This window comes from Hydra viridissima, unplaced genomic scaffold, assembly GCF_058129835.1.
Source record: "Hydra viridissima isolate aposymbiotic clone 2 unplaced genomic scaffold, HvirCarnegie_v1 scaffold_9, whole genome shotgun sequence".
NCBI classification, from domain to species: Eukaryota; Metazoa; Cnidaria; class Hydrozoa; order Anthoathecata; family Hydridae; genus Hydra; species Hydra viridissima.
The window spans coordinates 3,789,923-3,809,277 of NW_028324308.1; the positions used below are offsets into that span (position 1 = coordinate 3,789,923).

The 19,355-nt window shown below is 28.0% G+C and overlaps 1 protein-coding gene across 4 annotated transcripts; it reads right to left on the minus strand.

The window, feature by feature from the left end:
* Nucleotides 1-1,603: 1,603 nt before the first annotated feature.
* On the minus strand, nucleotides 1,604-18,944 carry LOC145185179 (uncharacterized). Of its 4 annotated transcripts, none has more exons than XM_090097156.1 (7): nucleotides 18,332-18,944; nucleotides 7,943-9,703; nucleotides 6,604-6,804; nucleotides 6,242-6,399; nucleotides 2,569-2,875; nucleotides 2,193-2,379; nucleotides 1,604-2,059 (listed from the first exon to the last, which is right to left on the minus strand). In XM_090097156.1, the coding sequence occupies exons 1-7, from the start codon at nucleotides 18,408-18,410 to the stop codon at nucleotides 1,792-1,794; spliced, it is 2,961 nt and encodes a 986-aa protein (XP_089953282.1). In that variant the 5' UTR covers nucleotides 18,411-18,944; the 3' UTR covers nucleotides 1,604-1,791. The 4 variants fall into 4 exon arrangements, with proteins under 4 accessions (XP_089953282.1, XP_089953283.1, XP_089953281.1 ...); XM_090097157.1 differs by lacking the exon at nucleotides 18,332-18,944 and adding an exon at nucleotides 14,636-14,762; XM_090097155.1 differs by lacking the exon at nucleotides 18,332-18,944 and adding an exon at nucleotides 12,736-13,363.
* Nucleotides 18,945-19,355: the final 411 nt, after the last annotated feature.

Below are 19,355 nucleotides of genomic sequence, written 5' to 3' on the forward strand. Positions count from 1 at the left end.
ATGACATGTAAGGATTTGATTTTTTAACTCTTCATATTTCTAACAGTCATTTACATGTTTTCTCTATTGTTTACTTTGTTTCGGGAGCTGGCGTCTTTTCATTATCGTTTGTATGTAAAGTATTGATAGTTAATTTTGGGTGGTGAAAAAGTCACAAATGCCATTCTGTTTATACTTCTTATTGCATTTAGTTTCCTCATAATAGTGAGAGATTTGGAAATTTTTACTTATTTGGGCTGGTTCATCAGGACACCAAGTTTTTTGTTAGACAAATTACGCGGAATGAATTGCTCCAATCAATAATAAAATATACGGAATGATGAATTTTGCGATGCATGTGGTCTGCGTATCGGCGAATCAATTGTTGCTCCAGTGTTACTGAAGCCCTTTAGAGATGGAGTACTTTTTCAGGAAGCGCCAAACTCTCTGCAAATTTTTTGTTTACGGAGATGTTTCAGCTAATTTAATTACCATAATTCATTTATAGTATATTATAATAAATTCAAGTTCACACTTTTAAACAAGATTTAAAGGCTTCAGAAATGTAACACGTAAGACGTAAAATGTACAACAAGTGTACAACTGCGAAAAATAAAATAGCACCACCACCAAAAATTGGTTGAAATTAGAATTTTTAACTATTTTTGATAGTTTAAAAATCTTTTAAATACACATTTAAAAGTAAAATGGCTTATAATTTTTATAAAAAACAAAGTATACAAGTTTTAATATATAGTATTCATTTGTTAAACAAAAATTTTAAAAAATCAAATAAAACGCGAAAAAAATAATAGCACCACAGCTTTAATGTGTACTTTAAAATAAGGAAATATTATGAGATCAATTGTTTTAAACATTTTACAATAAATATTAGTTATTTCTTAACATATTAGTATTTTGTAGCGTGACCTTTATTGGCAATGACGGCTACACAACGTCTTGGCATCGAGTTAACCAAGTCCTGACATCGTTTTAGCGGAATTTCGCTCCATGTCTCCTTAACTACGTTCCAAAGTGACTCCTTCGTGGTGGATTTGGCAGTAGCAATCAACTCCTTTACGTCAGCCCACAAATTCTCGATTGGGTTAAGATCTGGCAACTGTGCTGGCCACTCCATAACGTTCACTTTATGCTCCTCGTTTTTCTGCACTACAATGCTTTCCGCGTCCCATTTTGTTTATATGCTAATGTCTCCTACTAATACGCACTAACATAAAACGAATAAAACAGCAAAAAAAAACCCAACGCTTGCTATTTTCGCAATTATTTTTACCGTTACCAGAGTATTTTACAACAAAAGAGTGTGTGGTGCTATTTTATTTTTCGGTTAGAATTGTCATTTTCGATTAAAATCGAGCAACAACGAGCAGTTTTTTTCCCAAAATGATTTGTTTTAGAAAATAAACATGTTAGCTTATATTTAAAACAGCAAAGCTATAAAAAAATTTTATTTTGCATGGTATTTTCTTAACAAAAAGGAAAATACGCTTAGTGGTGCAATTTTATTTTTCGCAACTGTATACGGCAATCGTACATCTTATGCCTTGAGTGTTATATTTCTGAAACCAGTCCTACTTATAGAAAGGGATTTTGAACAACAGACTTTTTTCAAGCGAGACGCAATTTATTTTCGAACTTTAATTAAAAATAATCATTTATCACTATTAACAGTAAAAAAATAGCTACAAAAAAATCTTCAATTCAAAGGTTTTTTGAGATGTTATAAAACTTGTGAACATGTCAAGATGGTCGATGGAGCTTCACAAAAAAAGTGGAAAGCTATATATAGATTTAAAAGCAAATCATATGAACAAGTTTAGAACCATGTTCTGTATATTGATCAATCGTCATCCATTGATCGCGAAAGGCTGATATAGATGAAATAATAGAACCGCCTATCCAAGTAGCTAATAAGGGATCATCAGCACATTTAAGTTTAACTTTTGGATTTTCTATTGCAAGTTCTTTTTCAAGTCTCGCACTATATCCTTTAAGTTTTGTATTGCCACCAGTTACCAACACATTTGGCAAAAATATGTCTCGCAACTCGGAATTCACTCTGAGAGAAAAACAAAAAACTTTGTAACGATAAAATGAAAATAAGTTAAATAAAACTTCTTTCGCTAAAGTGAATTTATTATAAAATCTAAAAAGAATAAAGAGACATTTTGAAATGTGTTATTTAAACTTACAATTCCAATGTATGTGTGACAAGTTGAGTAGTGCTGAGCTGATTTAAACCTAACAAGTGTGGATCAAAGAGAACTTCTGGCGCAATAAACCGTTCTGCACCTACTTCAATCTCTTGACCGTCAGGTAACACATAAGACTCGTATAAATTTGCTTGTGCTTTGTACCGAGCTTCTTCTTTTTTTGCGTCTGTTTAAAGATATTAAAATGAATTTCTTAAATCAAACTGATGGTGTATATATATATATATATATATATATATATATATATATATATATATATATATATATATATATATATATATATATATATATATATATATATATATATATGTTTGCATGTGAGTAGGCTTAGCCAACTCTTATAAGTACAACTTACCTAGAGAAACATAACATAAACTCTGCTTCATTGAGTTAAGTACAAGCTTTTCAGATGAGGTACTAAACGATCTTGACTGTGCAGATTGTTGCAACAATCTACCTAGATAGTTAGTGACTTGCTCTCCCCCTATATCAAGTTGTGATATACCATGTGGAATAGTATGTCCCTCATAAATGGGAATGGCTTGCGTATTATAGAAGCCAGAACTTAGACACACACCAGACATCATTCCCATTGAGTACAAGGCAAGAACACTTTGATTAGCAAGATAAAACGAGGGAACACCAAACTGCTCAAACATTATCTGAAAAAATGTTGTTTACATATTCTACAATTATCATATTAACGTAATTTAAGTATTGTAAATGAAAGTTAGAGCATATAACAGTCATAAAAGAACTACTATAGTGTTTTGCAATAGTTAAACATAAAAGATTGTTTTAATGCAAGCATTAAAACCTGCGTTTTGAAGACTTTGGTGTTGCACTACTTGCCAAGTGGTATAAAAATTTTCTTTAAGCTCAATTTTTTTTTTGTCTGATTTAAAAACCTTTTTTTTGAAGATATAATCATGGCAATATCATTAAAATTTAACCATTTAAGTTTAAATGCCATATATATATATATATATATATATATATATATATATATATATATATATATATATATATATATATATATATATATATATATATATATATATATATATATATATATATATATAGACACACACACACACATATACATAAACGTATGTATGTGTGGTTATAAAACTAGGAGAGGTTGTGGTCTATTTTTGGGTATTTTGAATTTTGAGTTTTTTCAAGATAATTTGTTAACTTTTTTTATTTCTTTCTTCTTACATTTCCTTGTGTGAATTTAAATACTTAAAAACCCCTTCTAGATTTGGAAGGGGTCTGGAGAAGCTTTTTTTATTTAAGCAATAGATCCATATAACTCTGAAGCTTGGGTTAATACACAGTGGAGTGCAAAAAAGTACCATAGTATATTAAAAATTACCATAGTATGTTAAGACATCTTTTTTTTTAAAAAACAAATGTCTTAACATTACCTATTTAACATAGGTAAGTAATGTAAGCCAACTATGATAGTAATGTACAGAATGTTAAAAAATAAAAGATAAGAATTGTAAATTATTTTTAGCAGTTTTAGTAATTAATCAACCATTGATTGCTTTCTATTAATTATAATGAAATCTCAATGGTATACTATTTATATCTTGTTAACAAGTCAATTGGAAATGCATTACAACTGTTGAGAAGAGTTTTAAACAGTTGTTCCTTTTTAGTTTGCCTAGATATCTTTTATTCAATCATGCTGTATGCTTGGGATCATTATCCTGTTGAAACATATAGTAACTAATAGGAGAAAGTTCTTCTAAACTAGGCCTAAGTTGTTATAATACACTTACTGGTCAATAATTTAACTTGCCCAATGCAGGTTTCCAATTTTAATAGAAAACAAAACAATCTTTTTGTCATGTTGACAGTTGTCTTACAAGTCTGAGGGTTAAAACCTTCCCAAAGGTTTTTCCAACAGTAAGATCAACATGTAAATCAAGACAGAGAGACTATTTGCTTCAGATAACTTTTGTTTGTTGTTCTAATGTCTAACTTTGCAACTGCGAGTTCATTAAATTTAGCGAGTTCCAGTTTTTTGAGTTTGTCAACTAGCAAAATTTTTCAAATAATTCGAGTTCAAGTTTTTCAAGTTTAATTTTCACTCAAATACTTTGATCTAATTTATCAAGTTTTTAAATTTTAACAAAGCTATTTAACAAACACAATCATTTGAGAACATCAATCAATCCATCATTGAATCTGCCATGTTATTAACATGGTGTTAACAATTTGTTAACATTATTTTAATATCATGACCATTCAAAAAAGTAATTGTTTAATGTTAAATTAAAATTAAAAAAATGACTTTGTTCAAAAACAAATTAAAAAATACTCATTGTTGATTAATTATAACAATTCACTGAAGCTGTTCTTTAACTTAAAGAACAGCTTCAGTAAATTGTCATAAATATCAACAATGTAATAATTGTAATTATTGTTTGTAACCATCATTGTTTGCATCTATTTTTTAAATTTACTTATTTAATAAAAGTATTGGATGAATTGTCATAATTATCAACAATGTAATAATTGTAATTATTGTTTGTAACCATCATTGTTTGCATCTATTTTTTAAATTACTTATTTAATAAAAGTATTGGATGAATTTGACAAAACTCAAAAAATTTTTTTGGTGAAGTTTATCAAATATAAAATTTGAACTTGAACAGTTCTAAAACTGTGCTTGTATTTTTTGTCAATAGTTTCTCATTTTAAAGCCTTTGTCACACTAGCAAACTCTGGTAGCTAATTGTTTGAAGAAAAAATTAAAGCTGTAAATTTAATTTTTTCTTGTAAGAGTAATTAAGAATTAAAAGTAGGAAAACAAATTTTTTTAACAATTTTTTTTAACAAAACAATTTTTTTACATAAAAAATTGATAAATTTGAAAAACTCAAAAAAACTCAGAAAACTCGATAGACTTGATTAAAAAAAACTGCTAGATAATGTCAAAAACTTAAGAGTTAAATTAAGTTTTTAGAAACCAATTAAATTTTTTCTTCAAGTTTTGCAAGTTCAAATATTTGATAGTCAAATAGTTCAAGTTTACTTGAGTTTTTCAAATTTATCAAGTTTCAAACTCAAACTCACATGGAATCTTTTTTCTTCGCTTTCCAGCAAAAAAAATCAACTGATTTTTATTAGATATTGTCCACTTTTAGATATTTTTATAGTTCAAAACTAAGTGTATGACAAATGATTTATGATCTTTTTTCACAACTTTAAAAATGTAGCAATTTTCTCTTTTAGAAGTTTTAGGTTTTCTCTTTGATTCAACAGATCTTTCAGTTTTACTAGTGTATTGATACTTCTTCACCAATCTACTAATAGTATAGTTTTGGTATTTAAAAATGAAACTTGATCAGCACCTACAATAATACTTCTAAGTTATGTCAGTCTGCTCCTTTCTAAAATATTAAGGATAGCTAATTTAATCGGTTTTTCCAAAATTATGGATGAATAAACACATCTCTTCTGTCCTGTATTGTTCACTTACAAGCCAATGGTACTTGTTCAACTTGAATAATCATTTTAATTTAAAAATTAAGAAAAAACATCAGCATGACTTTTTTTTTTGCAACCCCACTGTAGGTCTATCTCACAATTTTGCCTCTAAGTCTATGAATATTTATAGATATACAGAATTGTAATTGAGTCTAAAATAACTATCCAAACCAAGTTAAATTTCTGTTCAACTTCTGAACAAATAGTTCTTTGTAACAAACTAAAGAAATCTAAAAAATTTGTTTATGATTGCATTTTTTCACACCAAAAGTAAATTCCTACAAAGAAAAATACTAAATAATTTTACCCATTTAACCCACAGACCCACATTACTCCAACCTCTCTAACAAGAGAGAGAAAAAGAAGAACATCTGTAAACATACACGAAAGTTTTTTCTGTTCTCACATCTTTTTTAAACAATGTTTTCTTGTAGACAATTTTAAGTAAAACATAAATATCCAGAGAAGTTAAATAACCATATGATATCATTACTAAACTTATTTAGTAACAAGTACTAGCCTACCTCTGTCAATTTTTCTCTATGTTTTTTGGAAGTGAGCCCCATTTCAGTCATCATAATTGGATGCTCATTGTCATTAATTTTTAATTCATATTCCATGAGATGCTCAATTATACTCGTTACATCAGACCAGTCATTAATTTCTTGTTTAATGGGATGCTCTGTTAAAAAACAAAAAAATTTAACATGAAATGTAATCAAAAAAACAGGCATATATTCTCTCATCATAAAGGTTTAAAAATATTTTTACTGGAGACAATTTCTTGTAAAATTATATAATGGGTAATTCTCAATTTTTAAGAACATAGCAACAAATATGGTAACAGATTTTTCATTTTTATGCCTTTACCATTAGGAATATTCACCTATTTGAAGCATGCCTGCAACTTCCCATGCTTCATCACCAACATAATATGGTTTCTTCATTTTACTAACATCTTGAGAAAAACGCCGTGGCACCCCAATCACTGAAGGACAGTAGCAAGAGGGCTTTCTCTCTCCACATATTCCAGCTTTCAGAATTCCACAGCCAGCATCTAAGACTGCAGCTTTTCTTAATGTTAAAGCTATGAAGAGTAAAAAAGTTAATTATAAATTTATTTTAGGAAAAAAATAGTTTTTAATACAAAATTACTCAAAATGACTAGAAAGATATATCAGAAAGTGTCAAAAAAGATTCAGCAAATACTACTGACAGTTAAAAACTGGAAGGATGATTTTATCTAAGATTGAAAACATATAATAACTAATTACTACTTAAACAATGATAAGCCAGAGATTTACAAAGTTAGTTAAAAAAAAAAAAAAAAAAAAAAGGAATTTCAAGATGGTAATGTTGCACTAAAACAAATTTTTAACAAACAATTTGTCTTTTAAACTATTGAGTTCCACATCCCTGAGAACTTTGGAATTTTTTTCAGAGTAGTTACTACTTAACAGCATAGAATACTACAAGGACTAGCAACTAAACCAAAATGATGATTTCAAAGCTGAAGAAAAACAGTTTAAAGAAAATAGAAATTAAAGGAAAAGGGACCAACCAAATTGTATATCCAACTGATATATATCTTTTAATGAATCATTTCCAGTTTTATATTTTGAGAATTTTCCATATAATTGTAATGGTTTTTTCAATAGAAAGTACTTTAGATTAAAATTTGGGCAAACTGCTTAGTTAGCTCAAACTTTAGTGCATGTCTGAACTATAAGGTTAAATCTTGTCTAGACTTTAATATGGGTTGGTTCCCTTTTGTTTAACATTACCTTTATACTCTCTATTAAAGAGCCAGTTTTAGAACTATTTAATATTTCCTAAAAGATTTAGGCGTCATTCAAAATTATCTATACTATTAAAAATTTTCTACATACAAAACTATATTTATCCTTGTGGCATAATGTAGCATTAAAAATCTTGTTTTGAATATTTTTAATACATTTTTTTTGTAGGTGCTAAAAACAATTTATTTTAAGTTTAACAACTTTTTGCCAGATTTAATATCAATTTAGTTGAAGATGTACTCATAAAGTTAAATTAAAAACTTCGAGTAAATAACTATTTAATGTCACAGAGTGAAATTTATTATTTTTATGGAAAGGTATATTCACTAATTTTATACTTAATCTTTTAACATCAAAGATTAAAGTGAAAATTATAACTGACAATAAAATCAAGTTTAAATAAAATTCCTGAAATAAAAAACTTACGTCGATCGTTTGATATATAGCCAAACGAAGAATTGTGTGATCGCATAAAATCGTCAAATGAAATGTCAGAATCATTAGATGAGAATTTTCTTTGAGGCAATATGTTTTGTCCCAGGATTTCAATTGTTGCTTTTACAGGCAAAATTTCGTCTTCTAAAATTTCATCATCAGTCTCAATCCCATCAGTGTCACCATAATCTTCTGTATTATTTGATTTTATAGACTTTTCATCGTCTTCACATTCAAATTTGTTAGTAACATTTAAAATATCATTTAACATATCTTGTTCAAAAAGACTCATTGGTCTGTCACCTCGTGCTCTACCTCGCTTAGTTTTTCTTTTATGGGTAGTTTGATTTAAAGCTGGTTTTGATTCTTCTTGGGGTTTCACTTCATCAGTATGTTCAATGCTTGAACTGGAAACTGTAGCTGCCAATTTACAATTAAAAACTTCTTTAATTATTTCCTTTGATTCACTTGTTTCTTCATCAGAATCAAGAAACTCTAAATCATCCTCATCTGCTAATAATTCAGCAAGTTTTTCTGCATACCCAGACAAAGGTCTATCAGAGTTATTTTTCCTTAATGAAAGATGTTTATCTCTAAGAAAGTTATGATTTTTGTCAATTAATGAACCATTCATTTCAGCTTCACTTTTATTCTCAGAAGCATTTTCTTCTCTATTATGGATAGCTTTTATGTCAATTGAAACATCAGAAAGATCATCATGACTGCTAACAAGTACCAATGATGGTGAACTATTATGATTTTTATCTTCCTCATTTAAATTATAGTCTACTTCTTTAATTATTTCAGATAAATTTATGTCATTTTTTACTCTATTGGTAGACAAGTCATTAACATTTGAAGAAAAAACTAACTGATCATTACTTAATTGTGGTTGCCTTACATCTTGGTTGTTTATATCTACTTTAATGCTTATTGAAATATTGCTTTCGTTATCTAAATGACATGGGTGCGATGTCACAGTCTTTTTTAAAAAGTCACTAGCTTCTTGCACTGAGTCATTCATAAGCGTTTGAGTAAGATTTTCAGTGTAATTATGTAAAATAAATTGTTCATGACAGCTATTCTTTGGTTTGTTAAAGTCATCTTCAGTTTTCTTTAATATACCAGTAGGTAATTGATCTTTTTCTGAAGTTTCATCTAATATTAGAATGTTGTCGCTAATTTTAGTAATTGGTTTATTTTCATTTATTTCAAGCTCAATTTTAACTAAGTCATGCCTTTCATCTTTTTTTTCAAGCAAACAAACTAAATCTTCGGATGTTGCATTTGCTGCTGATATCAATATAGTGTCATCTAAGTTTTCGTTGCTTGTTTTTTTTTCTTTGGAAGGAGTATCTAATTTTTCATATGAAACGGTTTTAGTCAATAATTTTTTTTCCGAGTCATCCTGTAACGCACATTTATCAACATTTGATTTATAGTCTTTCAAAATATTAGTATTAGAAGCAGTTTTGTGTTCATCAACATAAAAATCTTCTTTTCCGTGCTGTTTTGAGGAATTATCATTTTTGCTTTTATTCGTTTCTTTATCGTTCAGTAAATTCAACTGTTCATCTTTATTGTTGCTGTACTTTCTTCTTTTCCTTAAGAAACTTAAACGACGTTTTTTACTTATTTCCTTAGCTGTCGGACTCTCCGTAAGACAATTATCGTCATGATGGACTTTATCGTTTTGCTTTTCCACTTGTTTTTGACGAGACTTGAATTTACTTCGACAACTCCATAACACACCTAAAATGAAGACGGAAAACCAAAGTAAAAATCCAGAGCTGTTAAATAAATTTGCAATGGTAACTTCAGTGGAAAAACTCATGTCTGTAACCTACACTTATCACATTTTTTTTACAGCTGTAACGTTTCAAAGTGGAATCAAATTGCTATTTGCTATGTTTATTCTAAGCACGACATTCCAGCTGAAGATTTACGGGGGGATGCAATAAGTTGTACTAATTCAATTTTATATTGAATAAATTGCAAGAAAAGCCCAAGGCAAATAAAACTTAAAAATAAACTTTGTAGTAAAATTTGCTATGCTTAAGATTCGTGTGATTTTTGTCTTAAATACCCAACGTCTGTTTTTAAATGAGTTGCTCTTATATACTTACAATATTATAAACTAACAATAGCATATACCTAATGACATACAATTGTAACAACAACGATAATTGTAAAAATCCGGTAACAATCAAAAAACGCCTCCAATTAATGATTTAGCCGTGCGATAACATATTTTTGTTACAAGATTAAGTATAATGGTGAAGAAATAAATTTTTTATAAGGCCTCGTTTAAATTTTGTTGTTGTTACTCTTGTTGTTGTAGATTGCTGCGATTGGTATTACAAGTAATAAATGCCCCCGATATCTAATGTGTGCACAAACCGTGTTAATAATCTTCGATAAAATCGCGTGACTTATTGTTTACATAACAGATATAAACAATTAAATTTAACTGAATAAGAAGTGCGCCATAACTAAAGAGCATCACGCTGCGTGGATGATAAGTTATGACAAAACTAATCAATCTCAGATTGTACAGTTATAACTTTTTTGGGAGCGACATCTTGTAAGCCTATTTGATCAAGATTTTACCCGAACACAAATGTGTAGTTTACAATTTATTTAAAGTAAAGCTATAAAAACAAAAGTTGTGAATAACATGACAACTATGACAGTACTAACCTGCTTCATCAATGTCTACGTAGTTCAGTATATTTATGTATTCGCTAATATGTGTAATATCAAAAACTTCAATCTTTTCAACATAATCAAAAACTTCTGTTTCAATTAATGTATATCGATCAGTAACCTCGAGCAACTCAACAAAGGTTGTAATATGAGAACTTTCAAACGCTTTAAAATTCTCTGAGGCAAATCTGTCATTCTTATCCATAACTTTATTTTTTGGCTTAAGCAAGTTCAGGTTAATGAAATTAGTTCAAACCTTTCCGTATTTTTTTTCTCACATTTTTCTACTTTTCTTTTTTTTTAAAAAAAAATCCCGCGTTCATCGTTTAAGACTTTTGTATTACCAATGCAATAAACTTAACGTCCATAAAAGTTTAAAAAGATTCTTATTTTTCCTCAAACTTTCCAATATTCTGTTTACTGAGTAAATAAACGAGTATCTCAGTATCAGGTTTCCTTTTGCAGTTGTCTAAATTTCCACAGTTGTAATTCTGCTAATTGATTAAACATTAAATAAAATTATTTACTAATAATCCAATCCGAGGCACTAAAAAGAGAAAACTAATTCATATATGCAAACAAACAAAAAAACTTTTTTGTTATGGCATTGTTATGAGATTTTTGACTTATGAGATTTTTAAATGCTCATTAAAGCTCATTCAATTTTAAAATCTTTCGTTTATTGTCCGACTAAAACAAAGCTTTTATCACACATAGCAATTCTTTCTAAATCATATGTAATAAATGTTAGCTGAGAGTTCATAATGAGATATAAGTAGAAGAAATAATTGCATCCAATTTAATATCTATTAAAAATGAAAACCTAAAATCAGTTCTACATTTTAGAAACTGTTTATAAGTTATCTTTTTACTTCTTAGCTGATCAGGATACACCAGTTTTTCTTATCCGTAGAGTAGTTTTTTGTATTTAATTACTAAATATTTTGGAAGTTTTAAAAGGTAAATTTTATGTATTTGCATCTTCTATGTTTTTTAATGGTGAATTTGAACACCTCCATGGAACTAATTTTACATTAAATTTTATATATTGTCTTGAAATTTTTCATATTGTGTTTGTACGGAAGAGAGTATACCTACAGAAAAATAAAAAAATTGCAGCCCAGAGCTAAGAAATCTCGAGTATTAAGTAGTTCCAATAAATTGTATTAAAATTAAACATATTTATGTTAGTTAACGTAAATAAACAATTCATAATTAGAATTATCATCATGTTATATCATGTATGTGTGTGTGTATAAAATTATATATATATATATATATATATATATATATATATATATATATATATATATATATATATATATATATATATATATATATATATATATATATATATATATATATATATATATATCCCAAGAGGTTGTGACAACTTTATTCAAAATAGCTAAATGGCCGAGGGACCAACTCTTTTGTTCATAGTTTACTTAGGATAAGTAGCGTTCAAAGAACTGCATGTGTTCTATAAATGGCCGGAAAATATATATTAAACGCTTTCCGCAAGTTACAAACAAAAGCATTTAATTAATGTAAAAGCCGGAAAAATAATTGTTTTTTAATTGTATAATTATTAAATTTACAAGTACTTAGCTATTGAGCTAATACAAAATCTAATTCAAAATTTGAGTTCAGGATATGAAAAAAAATTTGAGTTCAGGATATGTGCAGAAAATTGCTCATATAATAAAAGCAAGTAAACTTTTAATTCGAAGATAAATTTAAAAATAATCGCTTTGTAGTTTTTTTTTTTAAGCAACATTAAGTGCATAGTAAAAACTGTCAATCATAAATATGTCAAATGTTTATTTCTTTCCCTTCTTTTTCGATTCAAGAAAGTTAACTTAAGTTTTTATTTTTTACTTTACCTTTATATCAAAATTTTTTATATATCAATTTTCATAAACCTAAGTCAATTAACTTTCTTTCTTTATTAAACGCGATGCGACTGAAATTAAAAACAACGCGTATTGAAAGGTATACACTCAATATGCGTTGCTATAACCCACAATCATTTATAATATTCATTAGATTTATACCAACGCTTGAATGATACATACCAATGCTTTGAGGATACATTCCAATACTTGAATGATCAACATTAAATTCTGATTTAGAGTTTCTTGATTCATCTCTGTAAATTATTATGCCCCTCATTACTTATGATTTTGACAACTTTTTAAATAAGTTTCTCAAAGGTTTATGATTGCTAGAATAAGTTTTATTTCTTCTCACCGCAGTAGATTTTCAGAGCTATAATAAATATATCTGTGCGTAATAAATAAATCACAACGTTGAATAAATAAAATCCATAGATAAAAAATAACGGTAGCAGTGTTGCAAGCATCAATACTAGTAAATAGTAATTTTCTTTGATAGCAGTAGGTGTAGTCGAAGAAATGAAAGAAATATCGCAACTTAACTATTGTTTAAGTAATAGCTGCAATCTGAGGTATGGTTCAACATCAATCACCTCACTTTTATTTACAGTGTTTCTATAGATGTATCGAGATTTTTGAAAAATTCGAATCGTAATACAATTTAAGGAGCGATTACATAAAAAGCGCCTGTAGAAAGTGCATCCGCTAATCCATTTAAAAAAGAACTCCTTCGCAGAGATTAGATTTGCAACAAAGTAGAACTTCCTGCCAGAAACAAGATTTAAAAACTTTCTCGTTTTTTGTTCCTAGAATTTATTAAAAACATTTTTATTAACAAAGTAGATCCAATATTTCTCAAAGCAGTTATAGACATACTGAAAACGAGGCTGTTGATGCTTAGCTTGAGAGTAAACTATTTGATGGGAGTAAACTTAATAATATGCCATGGCGGGATTCTTAAATCGTTAAAAGAGTTTATTCCACATTCATTTAGAAAGTATCCAATTATAAACCTTTTAATTGATTCATTTAGTGAATTATGCATGGTTTCATTAAAGCTAATTTAATTGAGATAAAATTAATTGCCTAGACAGTTGTGACATGGTTGGTTACTAATATCACATGTTTAGTTCCAACATTTTCTATTTATCATTTAGCCTTCTTTGTAATAAATGTTTTTTTAAGCAACGTTTCCCACTGTTTTCTAAGTACCGCTAAAGCTGTTTGGAATTAATACATTCGTGTAGCATTAAAAAGGCACACAAAAATAAGCAACATGTAGACGCAAAACCATCAGGTTAGAAGCAAACCAGTTTTAAAAAGAAATAAGAAAAATTAAAAATAGTTAATGAATGAAGCAAGTTTAAAGTATTTTTACGGTAAATCGAATTTTAAGTTCACGGAAAGCAATTCCATAGCAACAAATTTACGTCTTAATATTTTGGAAATGGAAGATACATAAAATTTTGGCTATGTATAACATATTTAAACACGTTTTTCCTTATCAATTTTTTTCGACTTAGTTTTAAGAAGTTGATTTTGTATTGCTTTTTAAGCGAGAACAAGAACTAAATAAGGAATTTTTTCTTTTTTTAATAATTTGAACAAATATATTCGTTTTAAAAAGAATATATTCGTCTTAAAAAGAATACATTCGTCTTAAAAAGAATATATTCATCTCAAAAGAATACATTCATCTCAAAAGAATACATTCATCTCAAAAGAATATATTTATCTGAAAATTAACTGTGAATGGCTCAACTAACAAATATCATTAACATAAAAAACAATCAAATTTTATGAATTACAGCAATCTTAAGCAAACTTACTACCATCCAATACTTCTTTTTATCTTTATTTTGATTTTGTAAGCAATTACGAGTGCAGAGACAATATAATTTATAATATGCCATTCATTTTTTGAAAAAGTTGAATAACATTTCAAACTAATTATTCATTTGTGTTGCTATTGTAATTGTTATAAATGAATTTTGTAAAACTCATTAATTTGAAGAAAGATAATCAGCTGAAAATCTCAGATTTACAAGGACGTTAACAAATCCAATCATAAATTACTTACTATCATTGCTATCTCCATCCTCGCCAACTTTTTCAAACCCATTAAAAGTGCAGCAGTTACCCATTGTAACAAAGTTATGAAAGTATGAATGAAATGTAAAACGTATAATTGAGTTTAACTGAAAAGTAATCGTCATTTTCTCAAATTAGAAAAAAAACTATTTGTAATCACTTATGTTATATTAGGCGGAATATTTCAAAGATATATTTATGTGATACTTTTTGAATTTCGCAAGTATCAAAAAATTTTAGCAAAACGTTTGAAAAACACTACTCTAAATAAATTAATAAACGGAGCGTAAATTTTGCTGTGTACAACTTCAATTTTGATTACAACGTTTAAGACAAACGTATCTAAGAACTGCAATCAAACGTTTGATGCGAGCGATCTCTCATTTGCAATAAAAATTCTCAGCAATTTATTTATGGGAATATTTTAAAGTTCTTAGAATTGATGTATAACTGATCTATAACAACCTTACGTATCACTAGCGTTGTAATGTGCTGATAATTCATAACAAATTTTTTCGACATAAAACAATAAACACGTTAATTTTATTCATTAAATTGCCATAGATATAATACACCCCTGTTCAGAATATATTAGTCGTTGCTATTTTATCTGATAAATTAAATAAACCATACATAATATTTCTGATCGGATGTTTATGAGCCTTCAAAAGTATAATATAATCTTTTTTTTTTTTAATGCTAAACGCTAAATTTTTAAAAATTTATTTACGCATATTTTTCTTTGTAAATCGAGCTGAAGCTTTAAATATTTAGTTAAACTTCGATTGACAAAAGGAATTTATTGCTTTTTAATCAGCTTTGTAACCATTCAAATACTCAGTTGGAAACGTCAACTAAACATATATTAAATCAATAATAACAAAATCGCAGTCAAGACGTATATTTTGTATAAACGATGTATAACGATATTAAGTTATAAAAATATACAATATAAATAAATGATAAAAATTTATGAAATAAATTTTAATCATATATTTATATTAGCTAATAGTACTTTCTCGTAGATAAAAGATCTCATAATTTAATATTGACCTTATGAGTAAAATTACTTTTCGTTTAAATTCGAGTAACGTTAAAAACGCTATTTAACGTAACTCACGTTACTTCACGTTCCTAAAGTAACTCAAGTTATTTAACGTTATTCGAAATACTTAGCGTTATTTAGCTTAACTTAGTGTAAAGTAACGTTCATCTTTAAAGGTAACGTTCATAATTTAAAAAGGCTACATATCTGTTTTTCGGAGGTAAAGAACACCATATCAGATTTTTATTTTTTTCTACATGTTCCTTTTTTACTTTTCTACTAGTTAGAGTTTTTAAATCCACTATTTATTTACAACTTTATGACTGTTTAAAAGTTAGTTTTAATAAGTGGACACAGTGTTTTTTTTCCTATGGTTCACAGCTATATTAACAGTTACATATATTATAATATATATGTCTAAAGTTGATTTTATCAAAAAATAAAAATAAAAAGAATTAGTGTCATGTTTGGCTGAATATCTAAATGAAAAAACAAAGGAAATTGAATTTTTAAATGTTTTTAATCTATTAGACCTCATTTAATTCCTTGTTATATTTAAATATAGGTTGCTTTTTTTATAACATTACTCACAATTCTTAAATAATCGTAACATAATCACCGAAAGGTGCATTATTACCGAGAGTTCCCGAGAGTTCCGAGACTTAGCGAGAGTTACCGAGAGTTACCAATTGTTGCAATTTATTTGCAAGAACTGTTCTTATATTCTGATTTACAAAAGAAAAATTAAAAAGTTTTTTTCTTATTATCTGTTTTACAAAGGCACAAGTCTTGGTTGTATTGAGTAATAAGTTTTTAGCTGATTATTAATCAAGTGAACTGAAAAGCCGTTCATTTCCAATAAAGTTCTTAGTGCGTTTTGTGTTTATAATATCGCTTTGGAAGTACTTTGTCCTGAATTTTTTTTCCAATTCAAAGCATTTATTGAATAAATATTCGAAAATATTGATTTCTTGTATTAAATAGCTTTGATCGTCAGCGCTGACTTTCAAAGTTATTTAATACAAGAAATCAATATTTAAAAAAAAAAAAAAAAAAAATGGTGCGTCACAAAGAACTTCTTTCACCAGGATTTCTTGTCAAATTACTCTCATTTGTTCAACCATTTTTAATTACTCTCATTTGTTCAAACCATTTTTGATTAACCAAAAGATGAATTTTAGTTGAACGGAATATTTAAAAAATTTTTCTCAAAAAATTATACCCAACAGAATGGCATCTACTGCCGCTTTAGTGAAGATGTAAATATACATATTAATCAACCTAATAAAACTAACTAACGAACACAGATTCTATTTAGAGATGGGACATTTTACAGATTTTCGTTATTTGCTTCATTTTCCTCTTGATTTAACTAATCGTTTTAAAATTGTGTGCATTTAAGCTGATTTATACCCATTCCCATTGCAATCAACTCGATGTCATTTTATCAAAGTGGGATTCCAGTTTTGCGGGATCGTTTGTTCTCGCATAAACAAAATATACTGGTCAACCAGTGAAGTTAGTAGTATTATATTAATTAAAAACCGTATTTTATTTCCAGAATAGTTTACACAAATATTTTACACTAGTTTTTGTTACCCCTTTTACTACCTTATTAAAGTCTGCCTATTTCTAAATACTCTCGCAAACCCACGGCGAACTTCGGACATTAAGTTCATCTAGTCTAAATTTTATCAAAAAAAAAAAAAAGCATTCGGAAAGATCTGACACTCTTAATGTTTACACGTTCTTGTCGTCCAAGCATGCTCTATCAATCGAATACCGTAAAAGAGCTTCTATTTGCACGAATTTTTATTGAATTATCGCCAACACTTCAAAGGATACTTTTAGACAACATTTGAAATGGCAAATGACATTTTCAAACATGTTAGAAATTTCACGTTAGTATTTCTTAAGTCGGATATGAACTTAGTTACATCTTTTTTTCAGCTATCGTAATAAATAGTTAACGAGAATCAAAGAGAAAAACAACAAGTACTGAAAACAACATGTGGTTTCTGAACTTTAGAGTGAATCACTGTTTTAAAAAAAAATGAATGCCCCTCTTGAATCTCAGCGATTTGATTTGTTGCTTATTCATTTGAAAACTTATATCTCTTTAAAATCATTTATTAAAGATGTTTTTGTATGTAATAGTTTTTCCTTTTTAATCCTTCTTTTTTTTTTGCATGACATGGTCAAGATTTCTATCTTTATCAAAATTTTCATACAATATTATACAATATTTGAGAAAACACGTTCATAACATCTTAACAGAGTAAATCTCTGTAAAACGTTTCGCGTAAACAAGAATGCTGAACGCTTCCGCAAATTAGACAAAGGACAAATGTAATATCTAACAACAAAATTTTTTGGTTTCTTAAACTTAACTTTGAAAAATGTTTATTTAAATTGTTTCATTTTAAATAACTTGACAATTTTTCTGCGTACATCTACAATTAGAAAAATTATATTGCAAAATGAAACATTTATCTATACAAATTTGTTACTTTTGAAATAACTACTCATTGTGGTAAAAAGTATCAAAAATATGTAAAAACTTTTTATATGTAAAAACTTAGTTTAACTAAGTAGTCACTAATTTCTAAGTTAAACGAGAATAAAAAGCTCACTAAATACCTTGAATCAGAGATCCTCTTCTATTTTCTGCAACTATCGCTTCTACTTTATCCGTATGGGCACCGTCAAAACTTGCCATTTCTTTAGTCTTCTCCTTTTAGCACTGAGTAGGAATAACTTTATACATTGATTATTTAAGTAATATAGCACAGTCCCAAGGTTTAGCAGTTTTACGAAGAAGTAAACAGTGTGAAATTTTTTGTGTAATGTTTCTCGCTTAACTGAACAAACAAAAAATGTTTCATCAGAAGAACAGCAAAATATCCTCTGACGCAAGAATGATTGCTCTGCTTTTGGACATCTTGAAGAGGTTTTGCCATCAAAGCAATTGTTAGCATAATAATGTTTTAAAACATTTTTTAAGAGCTGATTATGAAAGAATGCATTTTCCGACATTTAGTTGTTAACCTCATGTTACTTGTTGAAAGTCAACAAGATAAAATTTAATAGAATTTTCGGTATTGTTTATAACTAAACAGTAAAATCTTCAATTTAAGTTTTTTATGTTTACGTTTTATAATAAGATAATTTTGAAAAAATACATAAAGTCAAAATGGATACTTGCTGAAACACTCATAAAAAGGAGAGAGCATGTTGTAACAAACTTTGAGACGAATGAAATACTGCAAAAAGCAACTAGTTATTGTCGGGAATGAGAAAGGTTTCACGACTTCTTAGAAATATGTGAATATTTGATGTACATTTTCTCACTTGCGCGTAATTCGGTAGAAAATGTAACTTTGAACACGGAAATCATTAAAAAATTTAGAGCATGATCTACATTTAAAGTTAATTTATTACAAGATTTGTAGTGCGCGCGCGGTATTTAGCCGCTTTTCTTTAGTCTTTTTGGTTAGCAACTTGCCCTTTCTCATCTTGTATGACTTTTATGTTAAGTCCTTTGCCGCACAGGTCCTAATAATTGACTCAGACCTTTCCAAGTTTTAAATAGTTGACCTTACTGGCTTGTAATGTCAATCATTGCTTAAACTTTTGCAATGAATTCAGGAGTTCTGACTTAATC